The sequence below is a fragment of the Microcaecilia unicolor genome, chromosome 1, assembly GCF_901765095.1.
Source record: "Microcaecilia unicolor chromosome 1, aMicUni1.1, whole genome shotgun sequence".
Taxonomy (NCBI): Eukaryota; Metazoa; Chordata; class Amphibia; order Gymnophiona; family Siphonopidae; genus Microcaecilia; species Microcaecilia unicolor.
This window is the reverse complement of record NC_044031.1, coordinates 69401124-69421529: the sequence shown is the minus strand read 5'-3', so window position 1 is coordinate 69421529 and position 20406 is coordinate 69401124. Positions and strand designations below refer to the sequence as shown.

At 43.1% G+C, this 20406-nt stretch overlaps 1 protein-coding gene across 1 annotated transcript in view; it reads left to right on the top strand.

Annotated features, from left to right (window-relative positions):
• Positions 1 to 2424: 2424 nt before the first annotated feature.
• Positions 2425 to 20406, top strand: part of XYLB (xylulokinase) — a 200881-nt gene continuing 182899 nt past the window's right edge. The window contains exon 1 of the mRNA XM_030198171.1: positions 2425 to 2917. Coding sequence (XP_030054031.1) covers positions 2864 to 2917 — 54 coding nt within the window. The 5' untranslated portion in view covers positions 2425 to 2863. The remainder of the gene's footprint in view (positions 2918 to 20406) is intronic.

Below are 20406 nucleotides of genomic sequence, written 5' to 3'. Positions count from 1 at the left end.
TCCCAGGGGACAGAGGCAGTTCTGCGGGGTTCCTGCGGGGATGGAAGCAGTTCTGCGGGGTTTCCCATGGAAGTGTAAGCTGCATCTGCACCAGCCTCTCATCTACCGAATACCAAGTTCTTTAAGTGCTGTCTCCTCCTCCTCCTCCTTTTCTTCCTTGCTTTAACAGCACAAATGTGGAAAGTGGCGTGGGATGAACACAGAGCATCTCTAATTAGAAAATGGAAGTTATATAAAACCTAACCTTAAATGGCTGCATGTGTGTGGATGTGTCAAGTGATGCTTAGATGGCGACTCTGGCTGTGATGAACTAGGGCTGATACCGGGCAGACTTGTATGGTCTGTGTCTCATACATGGCAATGTGGTTTAGGATGGGCTGGAAAGGGCTTAGACAGCAACTTCAGTGGCTAGAACCTGAGGACAGTGCTGGACAGACTTTTACGGTCTGTGTCCCACAAATGAGAAGACGAATAGACTGGAGTGGGCTTCAATGGCAACTCCAGCAGTTGGAACATAAGGATAGGGCCAGATAGGCTTCTGTGGTCTTTGTTCCAGAAACACGAAAGAAAGACCATAATCAAGTATATATCACACTTGTTGATTTAATGATGAATTGATAATGAGTGAGATTATTGGGCAGAGTGGATGGACCGTTCAGGTCTTCTGTCACTTACTATGTTACTATTAATCCTCTTTGCTCCCACGCTGGTGCATAGACCTCAGCTCTGACACAGGCACGAGAATCAGATGTCACCTGACCTACTGGCGTGTGCATGTGGCGACCTCTCAGCACACAGTGCCAGTGAATCAGAGACAAATCTTACATGTGCGCACCAGAGTGTTCCAACTTCTGTTCCTTCCTTGTCTACAGTGCTGTGGCTCAAATCCAGAGAGAGACTGAGGGAGCTGACTGGAATTTTCTTTTATGTACCATTAAATTCTTACGAGGATGGGTGGGGATGGGTTAAATTCTTGCGGGGACGGGTGGGGACTGGTTGGGATGGGTTAAAATTTTGCGGGGATGGGTAAGATTCCAGTGGGGACGGGTAAGATTCCAGCAGGTACGGGTGGGGATGGGTATGATTTTTGTCCCCGTGCAACCCTCTATTAACAACCTTGTTGGTCAGTCCCTGGCTGTCCCAGATCATCTGCAGTGCTTCCTGGAATTCAGCGATTGTTTGCCGCTTTGGGTGAAGCTTGTGATAGGCCCCAACATTGCTCCCCAGACAAACGTCTACGTCACTGTGATGTCATTAACCGTAAACTGGCATCCCGGTTTATTTTTTTTTCAAAGAATGGTAGTTTTACAGTGCAACCATTTTTGAACATGTGAAAATCGCTGGGTGGTCATCCCTAAAAGTCTGTAATTTCGTTGTTTAAAGATAAACTTTGAACCAAAACTTGTTTTTAGATAACAGTAGGATACAAGAATGCATAAATAAATAAATTAATAAACTCATTCCACTCAGCACATAAACGAAGCTAGTAACGACAAATAAAAAGCTGTAAAATGTCACATTCCAAGCGGTTGCTGAAAAAATAGCAAAAAAACTCTAGGGGGTTACTTTTTTTTTTTTTTTGCCTCACTCTGCAGTAGGTAAAGACCAAAAATGACCCATCCAGTCTGCCCAGTAAAGAGTTCTGCTACCTGCATGCCTTCCTGACTGGGGCATCACAGCAGCTAGCATGACCCTCTGATCATAAAGTTTCACAAGACTGTACTTTTCTCTCCAGGGGGGAAGTACTTTCCTGGTCACCCAGCCCTGCCAACTCAACTATATGGTGGTCCAACCTCAGAAAAGGGAGATGTCGTCAACTTCAAAACCTGAGCCTTTTAACGACAGAGGAAAATGCATTGCTGTTGTGATCTGTTTCTCTTCACATGAACCCACAGCATCTTAGCTCATGGTGTCCAGAGTGGCTTTTGGATAAAGATGGCATTGTGGCTATTCTTGTTTTAAAGAGTAACAATACAGGAGGGGGGGGGGGCTACTTTACTTCCTGCAATGCCATCTTCTCTGCTAGGTTACCATTAGAAACAAAACAAAAGTTAACTCCAAACAATAGAAAAAAAAATTACTGTGTTTATAGAACGAAAAATCAGTGATCAACCTACATAAATTTTACATCACTATCTTCACATGGGTTTACAATTTGTGACTCATGTTTTACTATCAAGGAACCTTTGAACCGGATGAACTGTGTCCGGCAGGTACGGGCGTAACTTTCAGCTACAATTGTTAACTTCAAAAACACTAATCTTGTATTACTGTTACAGGGCTCCAACTACAATGCTAAAAGAGCTAGTTATGCTCTGCTAATGAATTGAATTTCCATAACAAGGAACCTGAGATCACGCTTCTAAGACGCTGCAAGCGATTTTTTTTAATTTTGGTTTTAATTGATCAAATTTCAAACAAATAAAACCAAAGATAACTTTTGAAAAGAAAAAAAAAACCCGGTGGCAATATTTTGGAACTTTTTTGCGCGATCTTCAGTGAGTGTCCAAACATATTTCTTCACCTTTCATAGGACAACTGCAATCAGTTTTGTACAGAGTTCACAGATTGAGCAGAAGAAACAAAGCATCAAATTTTCACAGTGTAAAAAAAAAAAAGGGGGGGAACCCGTATCTTGCAATGTTGTTTCAAACCGGGCCAACTACTGAGCAGAAAATGTTTCCAGAAAGCGAGCTTTGCAGGTCCGTGCAAGGGGCTCGGCCCCTCTCCCAACCCCCAGCCCAGATCATACTGTGACTGATGCACCTCGCAGCACAGCTAAGACTACTCGCTCCAGTCCCGGTTACTGATTGACTCAGGGAAGGAGGCGAAGTGCGGGCTCTGCATCCCTCGGTAACTCGGCATGGCCTCCGCTCCCCGCCGCACCTTCCTGGGCTTCGACTTTAGCACGCAGCAGGTACAGCACAAGTGCCGGGGCATCTGTGCCCTAGGGCTCTGCGGATCCCCCCCACCCTTTTGTTGTCGTCCTTTTCTTTCTTGATGGCTCGATTTGTTAGAAAAGCTCCAAGCGGCGCAGGAGCTCAGCCTGCTCTTCCTGTTACGCACTTCTAGATCAGATCGCACAGGCCAGGACGGCTACTACCCACTTTGCTGTGCTCAGTCTCTTCCTGTTTGGTGCAATTTGATCTGGGCCGATTCTATTGCTGGTGTGCTGTGCAGACTCTCCCTCCTTCCTTTCCTTCTACCCCCCCCCCTCCTGATTTTCAGATTAGGATGCTGCCTGTATGGTTTGCACGATATAATGCTAAGAGACTTTAAAAAAAACCCGGTGGGATTGGGATATATATGCAACAGATAAGAAGTTCACTAATTTGCATGAGTAACCCTTGTCCCTGGGCTCACTACACAGTTCTGGGCACCAACTAGCTCCCCAGCACCCAAACCAGGGTCACTACAAAAGTTCCATTTCTTTCTGAGCTGGGCTTGAGCCCTGTCGGCCGTAGGGTTTTAAAACCATACTTTTACTTTTACCAGCGAGGGAGCAAAATAACGTCACTCCAAGATTAGTATTGTATGCAAACAACAGAACTTTTACTGGAATGCTGCAACAGGCAGATATCCAAACTTCGTACTCCTCATGATGTAACAGAACGGTTTCTTTTGTATCCACATTGCTGAACCAGGTGTAAATCTTATTTAATTAATAGTCTCTTTTAAATCCTGGGGTATTTCCATATCTACAGCACCACCAGTCTAGAGGTTGGCCAAATTTTGGTTTTGGTTTCTGCCTGGTTTTTGGTGGTCATGGTTTCAGTTTTGCCTGAAACTAACCATCTGTTTTCAGTGGAAGCTGCAAATTTGTGCTTTGTCCTGTCTGTCTCCCTCCCTCCCCTTCCTACCCCTGCCACCAACCTGTAGGTGCCCCCTCGGGCCATTCTTACAATCCTTGGAAGTCCAGGGGTATAGTCGGGGCAGGAGTGCTGCTGAACATACCCAGTTAGCCCTGGCCATTTAACACCTATTAAGGCCAATTATTGGTTCTTACTACTAGTTAACAGCTAATTTGGCAATTATGTTGCTTGCATAGCTGTAGATATTCTGTGATCTATGCATGCAATTTTGCTTGCTAAATGTAAAATTGGGCACACAAGATTATAGATTGAGGGGGCTGGTGTGTATATGTCACCAGAGCAATCCCATCCATAAACAGTATTTGGTTTTGGGCCAGGGCTGGGTCTGGAATTCTCTGAGAGGCAGTAAGTAGGTTTTTCTTTTCTTTCTCCATACTAAGTTTTTCAATAAACTAGTCCATTCTCCAGGCTGTTCTGAACCAATTGTTTACTTAAGTCAAGTCCTTTCACATTGTGGTAGAGGCAGATACAGTGCAGGAGGCAACAAGCAGCAACTTAACTATTGAAAGTGAGTTAACTGGCTGGGAATGGCCGTCGATTGGTTAACTCACTTATATGTGCCTATTCGGTCATTTTCAGCGACATTTAATCAGTTAGTGGTGCGGAAAATGACCTATTGGCGCTGAAATTACTACTACTATTTAGCATTTCTATAGCGCTACAAGGCGTATGCAGCACTGCACAAACATAGAAGAAAGACAGTCCCTGCTCAAAGAGCTTACAATCTAATAGGAAGCCGTCTTTGTCGGGGGTGCTCTGGGGGTGTTTCAGGGACCGAGTTCGGTTAACTCCCAGCTCTAACCAGTTATGTTTAGCGCATAAATTACAATAATATTAAGCTCTCTCACAATATGCTAATATATCAGCGTTTATTGTACTTCTGTATTATGTACTAGACTTCTACAAATCTAAATTTTGTAACCGCCTTTTTAGCAATATGTAAGCCACATTGAACCTGCCATACGGTGGGAAAATGTGGGATACAAATGCAATAAATAAATAAATAGATAGGGCCACATACATAGCTGTCTTATCTTTATGCGCTAGTCCATGGATAGTGAAATCTGAATGTTGGCTTAACCGGGCATGTGCTAGCTGGCTTTTTAAAAAAACAGAAATTCAGTGCCAAAACCCACTCACCAGGTCTCTTCAGATACGTTTGTGTGATTGTTGATATATCATTTTTTTTTATATTTCAACATTTTTTATTGGAAACAGTACAAGAGATAACATACTTCAATACACTGTTCCTCAATTTAGCAACATCCATTAACATATCTTTGCTGTATTATAACACTTTTTCCCCCCCAACTGTCTCCTAGTTTCTCCTTCCCCCCCCTTTTCTCCCCCCCCAACCCCCCATCCCCCCCCCCTTATTATTCCTACAGTTTTTTGTAGTTGATGACTTTTCCATTAATACAATTCCACTTTACCATAGTAATCTCAAAACATTTATACAAAGTTCAGTTAACTAACATTTCCAATATTCAACTTTATATACCGCCATCCAATTATAACATACCATTCATCCCTCCCTCCCCCCATCTCCTCATCTATATATATCATTTATGTAGTATGCAGTGTGATGAGTGAATAAATGCTCATGTCTAATAGATCACTATTAAACCATAACAGTCTGATAGCATTGGATTCTATCTTAACCCATAAGCTTCCGTCTTGCCTCCATTCATTAAGAATATCTAACTTTGTATTTGTATGGTATTCAGTATTAAACTTCGAGCCTTATGCCCTAGGGATTGTATATATGGTTCCCATATTGCCCAATATTCTTTCTTACGCTTTATCGTGTTTCTGACATCTTTAGCTTCCCATGTAGCTAGGGTGTGCATGCTGTTCCGCCATTGCCAGAATGAGGGTGCTTCTTCCTGTATCCATAATTGCATTATACATTGTTTCCCTATAACACTAGCTTTATAAACAAACTGGCGTTCAGCATTTCTTAAATTATATCTGCTTCCTTTGTACCCTAACAGACAGTGACGAGCTGTCAATCTAATCTGTGTATGTAAGACTTGTTCACAAAATCTTTGTATCACATTCCAGAACCGCTTCACCAGATGACACTCCCATAACATATGTATGAAAGACGCCTCCCCCATCTCACATTTAGGGCAAGCACTCGTCAGTATCCGCCCCGCATAATACGCCTGCTTCGGTGTAAAATAAGCTGTCATGATCACTCTATATTGAGTTTCCCTATGTCTGGCACTGTGTATGTTATCCTTAATCTCTTTGATATGTACTAAGAGGTTCTCTTCTGTAACCAGTATTCCCAAATCAATCGTCCATCTCTGCGCTATCATATCAAGTTTCTTTGGCTGTGTCTTTGTTGCTATTATCTCATAGAGTCCTGATACTGTCACCCTTTGTTGTTCCCTAGGTATCAGTAAATTTTCCAAAAGTGGGATCAATCCCCTAGAACATCCTAACCTCAGTAACCTGGTCACATAGACTTTCACTTGTAGATATGAGTACCAATCTATGTTATTAACCCCCACTATCCCCTGTATATCCTCCTGTGTTCTTAGTTGTCCTTTTCCATGAAATAGATCTGCTACAACCACCAACCCTTTTTTGGCCCATGTATCATACCTGTCTGAACTTAGGCCAGGCACAAATTCCGCATTTCCCCTCAAAGGTAGTAAATCCGTGTATCTCGGATTTTTCCCCAGTAGCCGTACTAGGTACTGCCACACTCTCCTCATGGGGCCTAATAATATATGCCGCCTCCACTGTTTTGGTATCCATGTTGTATTTATGTGTAATAGATAATACGGATGATATGGTTTAAATAATTCTTTCTCTAGCTCCTACGGGGTATAGTCTTCAGTTCCCAGAGTCCAATCGGCCATATGTCTCATCAAACAGGCCCAGTTATACTCTTTCAGGTTTGGCAACCCCAACCCGCCATATCGCAGCCCTCTATATAGGTGTTCCAATTGTACTTTAGGTTTTTTCCCTCCCCAACAAAATTTTGAAATCAATTTTCGTAATCTTCTCATGTCAATATTTAGTATAATGAGTGGGAGTTGTCGAAGTACATATAACCATCTCGGGAATACAACCATGCCATATAGCCCAATCCTCCCACTTAGTGTCAGAGGTAATCCCTGCCAGCGCTCCATAGTTTGCTCCGTTTGTTGCAGCAATTTATCTATATTTTTCCTATACAGTTTTTGCGGATCTACTGTTAGCACAATTCCCAAGTATTTAAATTCTCCCACTGTCCAACGAAGTGGAAAGTCTCCTTTCCATCGGCTCGGAATATTTTCATTGGTGGGCATGCTTTCTGATTTTTGCATGTTTAATTTAAATCCTGAAAAAGACCCATATTCTTTAAATCTGTCTAATAGCACCGGTAAGGCTATGTCTGGGTTAGTTAAATGAACTAAGAGATCGTCGGCAAAGGCCGAGATTTTAAATTCATGTTTCCCCATACATACTCCCGTGATTTCTGGGTCTTCTATTATTGTCCATATTAACGGATCTAGTGTCAAAGCGAACAGCAGGGGCGACAATGGACAGCCTTGTCGCGTCCCTCTGCCAATGTCAAACGCTGCAGTGTAGCTGCCATTAACGTATATTTTGGCTTGTGGCTCTTTATACAATGCTGCAATGGCCTGCACAAATGTTCCTTCAAATCCATACGCTCCTAACACACTAAACATAAACCCCCAATCCACTCTATCAAACGCCTTTTCAGCGTCGAAACTGATCAGTAGCGAATCCAGCTGTTTCAATTTTACCCATTCTAATGAAGCTAATATCTGCCTCATATTCTTCACTACTTGTCTACCTGTTATGAATCCCACCTGGGGCGATGCAATCAGATCCGGCAATATTCTTGCCATTCTTCTAGCATATATCCCAGCCAGTAATTTGGCCTCATAATTAATGAGTGAAATTGGCCGGTATGATTCCGGTTTAACCGGATCTTTCCCTGGTTTTGGGAATACTACTATATCCGCCATCCGTAATGTTGTCGCTAATGCCTCCATTCCCACCATCTGCTGTAATGATTTCTGAATGGGCTGGACTATATCAGGTTCTAACAGCTTATAAAACTCTGCCCTATACCCATCCGGTCCCGGCGCTTTATGTAAACTACTACTTTTAATTACACTGGTGAGTTCGTCTAGCTCTATGGGTTTATTTATCATTGTCTTTTGGGCTTCTGTTATCTGGGGTAGTTCTACATTACATAGATATAGCCCCGGGTCTAGCTGATCCTCTGTAACTGGATTATATAGCTTGTTATAATATGATGAAAATATTTGTCTTATTTTATCATCGTTATGCATCAGTCCCCCTGTAGCACTTTGCAAAGATAATATTTTCTGAGGGCCTTTCTTTCGCTTAATCATTCCTGCTAGCATTTTACCTTGCTTATTTCCATATTTGTATAACTGATATTGGTAATATATCGCTGACTTTTGCGCCTTTTGATGTATTAACGTATTTAGGTGCGTTTGCGTGGCCATTAACTGTTCCCTTATTGCCCTTTGATTTGTGTTTCCATATTCCCTTCTTAATCGAATCAATTGTTTCCCTAGTCTTAGTATTTCCTTATCTCTGCTTTTTCTCTTATGGCTACTATAGGCTATTATGTCTCCTCTAAGTACAGCTTTGGCTGCTTCCCAGTATAATATAGGATCCTGTCTGTGTGCTTCATTATGCATTTTATAGTCCATCCACTTCCCTCTGATGTATTCTAGAAAGTTTTTATCATAGTACAGCTCTATAGGAAATATCCATTTATATTGTTGGTTTCGAGTCCTCTGTGTGTGGATCGTAATAAAGATTGGTGCATGATCTGATATTATTGTGGGATCTATTCCTGCCTCTTGTATCCCTGTGACATCCCCTTCACTCACTAATATATAGTCTATCCTAGCCTGCGTTTGATGTGCCCTAGACAGGTGGGTGTAATCTCTAATATCTGGGTGTAGTATTCGCCATATATCCACTACTTCTAAAGTATCACACAATAGGGGAATTCCTTTCATTGATTTATCTATTTTACTTCCCGAATTATATGTTTTGTCCAGATTCGGGTCTGCCACCGTGTTAAAATCTCCCCCTATTACCATTCTGATATGTGGTTCTTGAGTTTTAATATGTTGAATTTTTGTGATTAGTGTGCTATAAAATTTCTTGCTATATACATTGGGGGCATACACATTGACTAATAGTATCCTTTCTTCATCCACTTTCACTTTGGTTATTACATATCTTTCTTCAGGATCTCTAAACATATATTCTTGGTCAACCTGCAATCCTTTATGAAACAATATTGCCACTCCCGCTTTTTTCCCTACTGCTGGGGCCTCTATCAATGTGCCTACCCACCAACTTCTAAGTTTCTCATGTTCCCGTGATGTTAAATGGGTTTCTTGTAGCATTGCTATAGATGCCCCTTTTTTTTTCAGAGCCCCCAGAATCTTCTTTCTCTTAATAGGCGATCCAATGCCTCCCACATTCCAGGAGTATATCATCATTCCCTTCATGTAATCCCTCTTACTGTATTGTGTATTAACAAGATATATCTTCTCTTAAGTGCGGGCCACTGTCCCAGCCGCAGTAGTCCCGCTCCTCTTATTATCTTATCATACATCCTGCCTGCATACTGTTTTATAATATCTTTTTCCATTCTTTCCCTTTGTATCACAGATATCTTCCACCAACCCCCCCTCCCCTCCCTTCCCCTCCCCCTTTACTGTCCCACCAAGCCATCCTCCCTTTTGGCTAGTCACCTTTTATCGCCACCACCCCCCCTCATTTATAAGCTTCTGTATCTTACTTTTAGCATTACCTTTCCCCTTTATTCAGTCTTGTTTTAAGTGTATATTCTCATTTTCCCTCCCCCATCATTCTGGTTAACCTCTATCCCATTGTAACATACCCCTTCATTCATACAGTCTTTAGTCCATGTCAGTCTGTCCCAATGTTCAAGTTTCAGTTCTGTTCTCCTCTGTCTGTAACACATTCAGGGATTGCAGATACTCTCTTGCTTCAGCCACCCGATCAAAAATTTTTGTTATGCCGTTTTCTGTGACTTTGAGTTTAGCTGGGTATAGCAGTGCAAACTTGATTTTTTTATTATAGAGTTCTGTGCAAAGTGGCGAAAATATTTTCCTTGACTGCTGCACGTGGTGTGAGTAATCCTGGAAGCATAATATCTTTTGTCCTTGGTATTGCAGTTGCCGCCCGTTTCTAATCTCTGTTAATATTCGTTGTTTATGTCGAAAGTTCATGCTTTTAAATATGACTACTCTTGGCCATGTCATGCTGCTTCTCTGAGGCCCAATCCGATGTGCTCTCTCTACACAGAAGTTTGTCAGGCTGTTCTCTAATTGTAGCTCCTTGGGTATCCATTCTTCCAGAAATAACGTTAAATCTTTGTCCAAGATTCCCTCCGGAAGTCCCACTAATCTTAGGTTATTTCGCCGACTTCTGTTTTCAAGATCGTCGATGTGAGTTTCCATCTCTTTTATTTTCTTCTCCATAGCGCTGTGCTCCGACCGCATGTTTTCCACCTGGTCTTCCAAATCAGAGGTGCGTTGCAGGCCGGCATCCAGCTCTAAATTCATGGAATCTATCCTTTCATGCGCTTCCTCCGTGCGGTCATAGAGCTGCTGCAACTTGCTGTCCAAGGCCGCTTCCACTGCCGCCTTAATCTCTGCCGCTATTTCAGCTACCCAAGCTGATCCGGCCGTTGGGTCTCCAGGGCTTTCGGGGTCGGCCATTTTGTTTGACACCGACTTCTGCTTCTCTCGTTCCTTACGGACCGTTTTTGTTGCCATTCCGGCTTGTCCCTTTATCGCTGTCTATTCAATTCGCCGCGACTGCACTCTCTTATTCTTCTAAATTATATTCCTGTTTTTAAATTTTGCTATCGATCCCTGTTTGCAGATTTTCAGGGGGGGTGAGCACGGAGCTTAGTCTTTCAGCGTCTGCTCCGTGGCATAGCGACACGTGACCTCCTCTTGTTGATATATCATTTTTTTGTGGTACATATTATGGAGAGAAAGTATCTCTCCATAATATGTAAAGTAGTTTACATATTATGGAGAGATACTTTCTCTGTCCCTAGTGGGCTCACCATCTAAGTTTTGTACCTGGGATCAAGTGATTTACCCAGGGTCACAAGGAGCTTTAGTGTGAATAGAACCCATTTCCTCTGGTTCTAGGCCCAGTGTACTAACCAGTGCTGTTTGTGTTTTGGCTGCTGCTTGCACGCTGAGCAGAAGATTTCAACATCTTCTGGCGGAGACCTCATATAACTTTGCTGAATTTCCTCTGAACCACTACTACTACTACTATTTAGCATTTCTATAGCGCTACAAGGCATACGCAGCGCTGCACAAACATAGAAGAAAGACAGTCCCTGCTCAAAGAGCTTACAATCTAATAGACAAAAAATAAATAAAGTAAGCAAATCAAATCAATTAATGTGAACGGGAAGGAAGAGAGGAGGGTAGGTGGAGGCGAGTGGTTACAAGTGGTTACGAGTCAAAAGCAATGTTAAAGAGGTGGGCTTTCAGTCTAGATTTAAAGGTGGCCAAGGATGGGGCTCAAGAAGTTTATTCCAGGCGTAGGGTGCAGCGAGACAGAAGGCGCGAAGTCTGGAGTTGGCAGTAGTGGAGAAGGGAACAGATAAGAAGGATTTATTCATGGAGCGGAGTGCACGGGAAGGGTGTAGGGAAGGACGAGTGTGGAGAGATACTGGGGAGCAGCAGAGTGAATACATTTATAGGTTAGTAGAAGAAGTTTGAACCACTTAAGATCTTTTTATATCCATAGAATCCGGGGGTTTATGTGACTTAATAAGGAGCCTGACATCGTTCTACCTGGTTTTGCTTCTCAGATCAACACTAGAGAGACCAGTATTCTCTTATTGGGCTATAGCGTGCTAGAGGCATTTTATCAGGATCACCAGAATACATTCCCCTCTCAGTGGCTGCAGTAAAATCCAGAGGAATATAGTTTGCCAGGTGGCTAGTAATAACAAGTCATTTTTTGTGGCGCAGTGAGTGCATCTTATATTTACTGATTGAGTGACTATAGGCATGTGAGCCTGAAAATATGTTGTTTGTCTTCTGGAAAAGCTCACATACTGTGACTGCTTGTTCACTATTTCTGTCTTGTGAACAGAATATTGCTCCCCAGCTTGTACACACTAACACAGATTATTATTTGATGTGCTTCCTGTAAATTGTAGTTTTTCATAATTTACTGAGTTTTTGCCATGTGTTTGGTGGGTCCTGATGATAAACACCTCAAAATCCTGATTGAATCCTTCAAACTAAAAGGCTACAACCCCAAAATAATCTGTAAGAATCTTGCCTCTCCCTTAAAATGCCCAGAGAAAGCCTATTACAGTACAAAGAAAAGAAAACCACAGAGAGAATCCCCCTTGTAGTAACATACAATCCAGAGCAAGAACAATTGAGAAGAATCATAAAAGATCTACAGCCACTATTCCAGGAAGATGAATCACTGAAAGAGATATTCCCAGCCCCAGTGGCGTAGCAGGGGGGCTGCCACCCGAGGTGGGGCGGTTTGCCATTGCACCCCCCCCCCCCGGGTGCAGCACGATGACACCCCCTCCCCCCCCGACCAGCTCCTGCACCCTACCTTTAAAAAGAATATCGGGAGGCGAGGCGCAGTGCCTCGCGCCTGCCTGCACGTAAAAGAAATGTGGACCGTCGGGCCTTCTCTCGCTCTGTCCCGCCCTTGCGGAAATAGGAAGTTGCATCAGCGGAGGGCGGGACAGATAGAGCGAGGGAAGACCCGACGGTCCACATTTCTTTTACGTGCAGGGCAGCGCCTCGCCTCCCGATATTCTTTTTAAAGGTAGGGTGCGGGAGCTGGTCGGTGGGGGTGTCGATTCGCCGAGGGGGGGGGAGCTGGCAGGGAGCTGACACCTGGGGTGGACCGCCCCTCCCGCCCCCCTTGCTACACCACTGCCCAGCCCTATCAGTGCTGGCCTTCCGACAGGCACCTAATTTGAAACACAAATTAGTGAAAAGCAAGCTCCTAATACAAGCTTAAAAAGAAGAGAATGGCAGACGTCCCTGCAATATACCAAGCTGCAAACTGTGCCAACACATTTCACAGGATCCCACAGTCACTCACATGGGAAAAACATTCAGCATAACCGAATCCTATCTTCAAATGTGGTATATATCATTCAGTGGAAAAAGTGTGAAGAAAGGTGCTGTATTGGTGAGACAAGCCAGATGCTAAAGATGAGACTCTATTTACTTAGACATCATATGAAGCAGGACAATGCCAACCAGGATGCCACCTCTGTGGGACAGTACTTTAGAAAAGTAGAACACTGCATCAATGATTTTATGGTGAGAATACAAAAAGGAAATTTTAAGACAATCCAGGAACGTAAGACCTTTGAAGTTAAAATGATGAAATATTTTGACACCCACCAGATGGGACTTAACAAACATCTGGGTTTTCTATCCATTATAAACCATAAAATTATACTGCTTTGTCCCCTCTTATCACCCGTCCATCTCTCCCTGTCTCTCACCTAACCCACCCCATCATCTTTTTGTGAGACTGTCAGATACTTGTGACCTTTTGCAGCTGCACCAGTCTACTGTCTTCTGAGTTGCAGACGTCTCTGGTTTCCACCGTTGCTCCAGTCTCCTCTCTTCTGGAGTGCAGACATTTCTGGTATTTATTTCTGACATTTATATCCCACATTATCCTGAACAATCTTGAGTTCAATGTGGCTTGCAGTCAGTTGCCTCCAGGATTTCACAGCTGCAGTGGTCTCCTATCTTCGCAGTTGTCTCCGGTGTTTCACAGTTGAACAAGTCTGTTCCCTTCGGGGTTGCAGACCTTTTACTGTGTTTCTCAGCTGCACCAGTCTCCTCTTTGTGGGGTTACAGACATCTCCTGATGTTTCACAGCGGCACCTGTCTTCTCTTTTTAGAGTTGCAGATGTCTCCGGTGTTTCACGGCTGCGCCAGTATCCTCTCTTTGAGATGGCAGACATATTCTGTAGTTCACAGCTACAGCAGTCTTCTCTCCTGCAGAGTGGTAGGCTTATTCTCTGTTGCCAGCATCTCCTATAGGTCAGCGGGTCAGAACTCTCTCTCTATTCCTTGACTGCACCTATATCCAGAAAGTTGCAGTCACACTGTTTTCCTCTGTCTTTCTGGTTTGCAGATGGTTGCTGTCTGGCCGTCCAGCATTGGTCTCTTTGGAGTGGTGGTCCACCACCATGCTGTCTCTGGTTTGGTTCTGAGAAAGGCTGCTTTGACCCTCATTGGACCTGTGCGGGCTAGGCTGGCGCCTGCATCACTTCACCCCTTCAAGTCTGCAAGAGCTAGTTCTATTTTCATGTGTTTTTTCCTCAGGCCAACCTGCTTCAGGTCAGCAGAGCTGCCCTACTTCACCTCTAAAGGGCTTCATTCAACCTGGTCTCTCTGCGAGGCTCAGCCTTTTCTCCCTGGGGGCTGACTTCAGCACATCTGTCTTTGTTTGCTCAGTCCGTTCTTTTGCAAGAGGCACTCTTGGGCCTTCACCTGGGTTTGGCAAATCTGTAGTCCTTTCTCTGCCCAGTTCTCATTCACATATAGTCAGCTCACAATTCTTGGCTGCATCCATGTTATATGGGTTTTTTCTGCCCAAGGGTTCAGCTATTCTGGTTACAATTGAGGCAGTTCTCAGCCTGTGGACATGGTGGTTTTTCTTTCTTCAGAGTTCCAGAGTGGCCCTCTTGGGCTCTTATAAAGCTTGGACTCCTTCCTTCCTTTAGGGGTCTTGGCTGTCTTGCTGTGGTGAACAACTCGACTGGGTTTGGTTCTACACACTCCTTCGTGCAGAACTGTCCAGAGTCAGTCTAAATGTGCCAGCATTGTACAGTTCAGCACACTATTAGCAGCCAAGTTCATTACATTGAGTGGAAAATAAATCTGTTGGCTTAGGCTGCTTGCTTTGTGAATATTCAATCACTGTTTCATTATTGCTACCAAGTATTACATGCTATAGCTTCCTGTCTGGGGAGAATATGCCTGCTTTCTTCAGTTGCATATGCCAGAGTGTGGCCTCCTAATGCAGTGGAATATTTGCTTGTCAGTAGAGGGTTTGCCTAGTTTTCCTCAGTCACATTATCTGAGTGCACACCTCCTGACTCTGGGAGATACTTGCCTGTAACTAGGGGGTCCACCTACCATCTTTGGTCTCGTACTGGCTCATCGATCTGTTTCTGGCTCAGTGTCAGATCTGTATGCCAGTGGAAGATTGGCCTTTTGTTTTCATCCATTTTCTGACTGAGATTGAGTTTAAGCTCTACTGTCCTTGGTTTCCCATGGGTATGGATTTGAGCACCATGGCTTGGCTAGACGGTATAATGAGCGGTCTATAGTTGTGTAGGGCCCTAAAGGGGCAGATCACACAGAACTACTTTCTATTTCTGTCTCCGTCTCCATCTGCTAGTAGATATGCAGAAGTACCCATTCATCCGGACTGGTCCGGCAGGACTAAAAGAAAAGAAAATTATCAGGTAAGACAGAGATTTTTCCTTTGTCAACATTTGCTCATTTCTGATCTGAAGAAGAAGATGGGTTACCTTCAAAAGCTAATAAAAAATGTATTGTTAGTCCAATTATAAGGTATCATCTTATTTTCTTTTCTATATTTTTTGTTTTATTTCTGCTTATTACCTTTAAAAGCGGACTAACACGGCTATCAACCACTTTACTCAAGTCTGCCATTTGGTATTGTATTCACGTGCTTTCTTTGAAGCATTACACTATTTTCATTTATTAGGTGGCAGGATTTGCTTGGTTGTTTTGCTGAGGCTTTGACAAATATGCTTTCGGCTAGCTTTGTGTTCTGTTTTCAGATATTGTTTCATGCTTCAGCCACTCCTATCATTTGTCAACTTTTTTGTCCTTTCTGTAAGCACGGTGTTTACTATGTCCCTTGCCCTGGGTTAGGCAGGGCAAAATAAAGATTGAAGTCGCTGTTTCTCCTCTTTTTCAGCCCCAGAGCATGATATTCCTGCAGCTGCAGGATCCAAACATAAAAGTCACTGACTCCCCCCTTTTCAAGCTCAAGATTTCAAGTTTTGTTAAATGTTTATGAAGACAACAATTACATTTTGTATTTGAATCTGCTAAAAACAATCTGACCGCTTTTTTTTGGAGCCTATGAAGATTAAGGCGAGCCACGAACTGTTGATCGTGTGAAATGAGTCGCCACCGAGGCTCTTGTTGTTTGGTTGAGTGATCACTGAAGTATATTAGGAAGTATTTGATTATTAGCATTGGGATGCTTTTTAACTAGAAGAGGAGGAAGGGCACAGCCCCATTCCGCTTTCCTTACCGCTCTCTCTGCCTGCAAGAAGTGCCAGAGTGTATAGCTCAATTTTGGTTTTGCTCTGTAAATAAATTCTTGTTTGGTACCAGTTCCTGCCGACTCCGCCCCTAAACTGCCCACAAAATAGCTGGATTCAGCTTAGGCACTATACGGTTATGTGCCGCTGAATATATCCAGTCAAATCCGAACAAGTGATTTAAAAAGCAGGAGCCTCTCCTGGCAATTAAATTGCTTTGCGTTCTTCTCATCAGTACCCTCTCATAGTTCCCCCCTTCTCTGTTATTCCCACTACGTCTATGTGTTGTTCTTTTTTTTTTTTTTTTTTTCTGTCCAGGCTCCCCAACTTTGGAACCACTACACTTAAAAATCCTTACTACTTTTTTTTTTTAATTTATTTATAATATTTCAAACCTTATTCACAAGATATATCTTGTACAAGAAACACAGAGATATTATCTGAAATAACAAAAAATATTCTAAAGTAAATATTCCTCTTTTCTTAGACCACTAATTTAGAGGGGGGGGGGCAGTAAAGTTGAGGAGAACATATATCATATTAGTTCATAATAGGCAATAAGGCCTGGACCCAAACCACGGGCTATTTTACAATTACTTTACTCAACACTACTCCCGAAAGTCATTTGGTAATTTTCTTTAAAGCAATAAAGCTTTTCAGCTGATCCAGTTCATAGAAAAAATCCTTACTACTTTAACTCAATTTAAAATAGACTTAAAGACACACCTTTTTCTGGAAGCATTTGTTCATTAATTGGGACTGCTTGAGATGTTAGTAGTCTGCCTTCCCTCTTGTGTTGACCTTCTTACTTTCCTATCCATTATTGTAGTTCTCCCCATTCCTTTTGTGTCGGTCTGCTTGCTGGTCTCCTTTGTAGCATATTATTTCCTTTTCTACCCACTTTAGTCTGTAAGCCGCCTAGACATATTGTAGATTGGTGGGGTAGAAAATCACTTAATAAACTTGAAGCTTTGAATATCGAGCCCTGTGTGTGCAGTGGGTTTTGACCTAGAGGTAGAAGCTTGAAGTAATACTATATGGATATACCGCACAGCCAGGGTGGGTGAGTCATGGTTGCTCATGCGGCTGCCCTGTGTGACAGTATTCTTTCTGCATTTTAATCTCCCCACAGTTTTTGGAATAGAATCGGTCCCATGAAATGTATGTGTGTGTGTGTGGAGACAGTATATGCAAATGTATCTCATGCATATTCATTGTGGATATTTGAAAACAACTGGCTGTGGGGTCCTCAGGACAAGTTTGGGAAACCCTGTTCTATAGGAAGTAACATGGAAGCCATCCATGTAGCTGTGCAGTGCTCAGGCTGGATTTATGCCAGCCTGGAGTAGGAGTGAAAGTTTGTGTTCGCGAGATTCAGGGGCTGCAAATGATGAGTTTGTATTTGGATGCATAGGTGTTAGCAGGTATACGTGTTGGTAGAGTGGAATGCCTTAATGAGGTATTTGTTGTGTTTCCTTCTGTGTGCTCCAAAATGTCTTTTTTTTCAGCTGATTTACTTCTTTTGTTCGCCAAATATTTAATTTAATTTTGGTATTTATAATCTGCTTAATCGTCAAGTTCAACACGGAGAGAACAACCACACACTATAAGCAGGTACTTTCTCTGTCCCTGGAGGGCTCAAAATCCAAATGTTGCCTTCTGTCCATCCTTTAAGGCCAAAATAAATATGAGTGATTCAATCTATTTACCAAATGTGCCTCCAGCTGTAAAGATTCCATGGTCCCAGTGCTGGTTTGCCTTTTATGCTGGACTTGTCTATTGATTGTCAATGTACTTTTGTTTTAAAAGGCTGTAACAGTAGATAAACCAAGTTTTATCCTGGTGCAGGTCCACTGATGGATCTGTTCAATTGATTTTTGGAGACAGTAGTGGTTCTGTTGGTGTATAGAAAGGTGGACATCAAAATGCTGTATGGTCTGCTTTAAAAGTTGTATAAAATGAAAATTAAGTTAAACATGTATACCTTAGAGGAGAGACAGAGGGGATATGACAGAGCTATTCAAATACCTCAGATAGAAATAATGCAAAAATTAAGCTTTCTTCAGTTGATGTACTTCAGGCCTCTGTCCTTGGGCCCTGTTCTCTTTCTCTTTGGTTATCTACTGCCATGGCTTTCAGTATAATCTTTATGCCACTGACTCCCAGCTCTACCTTTCTACACCAGAAGGTTCACCAAGAATCTAGTTATAATCTCACCTGATTGTCCTACATCACTATCTGGATGTCCCACTCCCACCTTAAAATTGTGTTACGGCAAGATGCTAACAGAGGCTTGAACCAGGACTAGATTGGAAGTTTAAGACAGGAATCCTAACCAACAGACCAGCTAGTGATCTAGAGTAAACTAAGGCCATAGATAAAATAGTCTGTCAAATACCCTCAAGGCTATCCCGTTAGGTATCAGGAATTGGTTGGACTTAGTTAAAAGGGGTTGCTGTGAAGCAGGAAGCTGTTGGCAGCCACCCAAAGGGTAACCAACTTACTTTCAAGCCTCCAGGTGAATGAGGCCTTATTACTACATTTCTCTATGCCAGGCTGACTTGCTCTCTGCTTGCTAAGTTCAGTTCTAGTTTACTTCTAAGTGCTGTTCAATCCTTGTGAGCTGCTGGCCGACTCCACTTTCAAACCTACAATTCTGGTTTGCTTCCTGTTCTGGCCCGAGTTGTGGGATCTGCATCATTGCAAACTCAAACTATAGCTCCTGCTCCAGCTCTTGGTTCTTGCAAGTTCCAGATCTGGGCCTCCATCTACCTGAGTTCATCTTCTGACTTCCATGAGCTTCCCTTCTCATGGCAAGGGCACTGCATACCTACTTGTGGTAACGTGATCGATGGACAAGCATGGAAACCTCACAGGCATAGTTCAGTATAAAGTCAAAACAAAACTGTATTGGTGGAAAATAAGTAAAACAAGACAGTCTGTTCTTCTGACAGGCTCACTTTCTCCTTGGCAACATTACTCCCTTCTCTTTTAACACATCCAGCTTCTTCAATACAATTCCAGTTCCTCATAAATCCAGACCTGGCTCCTACTAGGACATTCAGGACCTGTGTCTTCACAGATAAATAAAGGCAGTCTTTTACCTTTGGAGTCTTCTGTTCCTTCTCATGCAATTCCTGGGCATCTACAAGGTGCAAACATTTGAGCTAGGGCCACTCTCCACTTCCCTAGGACTCTCCCCCAGAGGCACTGTAGCCCAGTCATTCTTTAGGTAGGGTTCCTTGCCTTTGAGCCTCCCTCCAAAAGATCTCTGCTCTCTCTTTCTTTTCTATATCAGGGCCTTGCTCCTGGAGACCTCTTGCCTTGGGGTCTGTCTGTCTGTCTCCCTCCCTCTCTCCTGGAGACCTTCGTATTGGGACCTCTTCCTGAAGACCTCTCTCTCTCTCTGTCTCTCTCCAGGGCATTTAACCACCTCCCAGCTTGAGTCCCTCCCCTCTGACCCAGCCTCTGACATGGCAAGGTTTAGCACCACGTGCCGTGAAGTGGCTAACATGCATTCTCAGTAAGGGAGTGTTCTTAGGGACACCTGTCACTACACCACTCATTCCTTCACATTGCTTTAGGGTCTACGCCATGGTTTGAACCCTGCTCTGTGTGCCATAAGTATTCAAAAAGCAATAACCTGATAAATAAGCATGGCCAGGACAGAACCTATCCCTTACCTGTCTTACCTGTCCCTGTCCTTCTTGATTCAGATGCAGCAAGACCCGGACAACTGCAACAATCATGATGCCAGCCATGGAAGCCTAAGAGAACATATCACTTCCTTCTTCCCCTCTTTATTTATCTCCGGCGATTAAAAAAACACTTTCATTCTCCCACTCTCCTGAAGTTTCATGCTTGGGGATCATCTTAGACTCCTTCCTGTCTCATGCAGACAACCAAATCAACGTATAATCCCCAAAATATGTAATTTCCTTTCTGAAAACACAAAGGGGTCCTTTTACTAAGCTGCATTAGGGGCTAACATGCACCTAGCACATCAAAAAATGGAGTACCATGGGATGTGCTCAGACATCCTGCAGTAATATTACAATCTGTGCATGCTAAAAATTGTTTGTTTGTTTTTTTTGAGGGGGTGTATCGGGGTGGAGAGTGAGCATTACTGCACTAACCAGTTAGTTA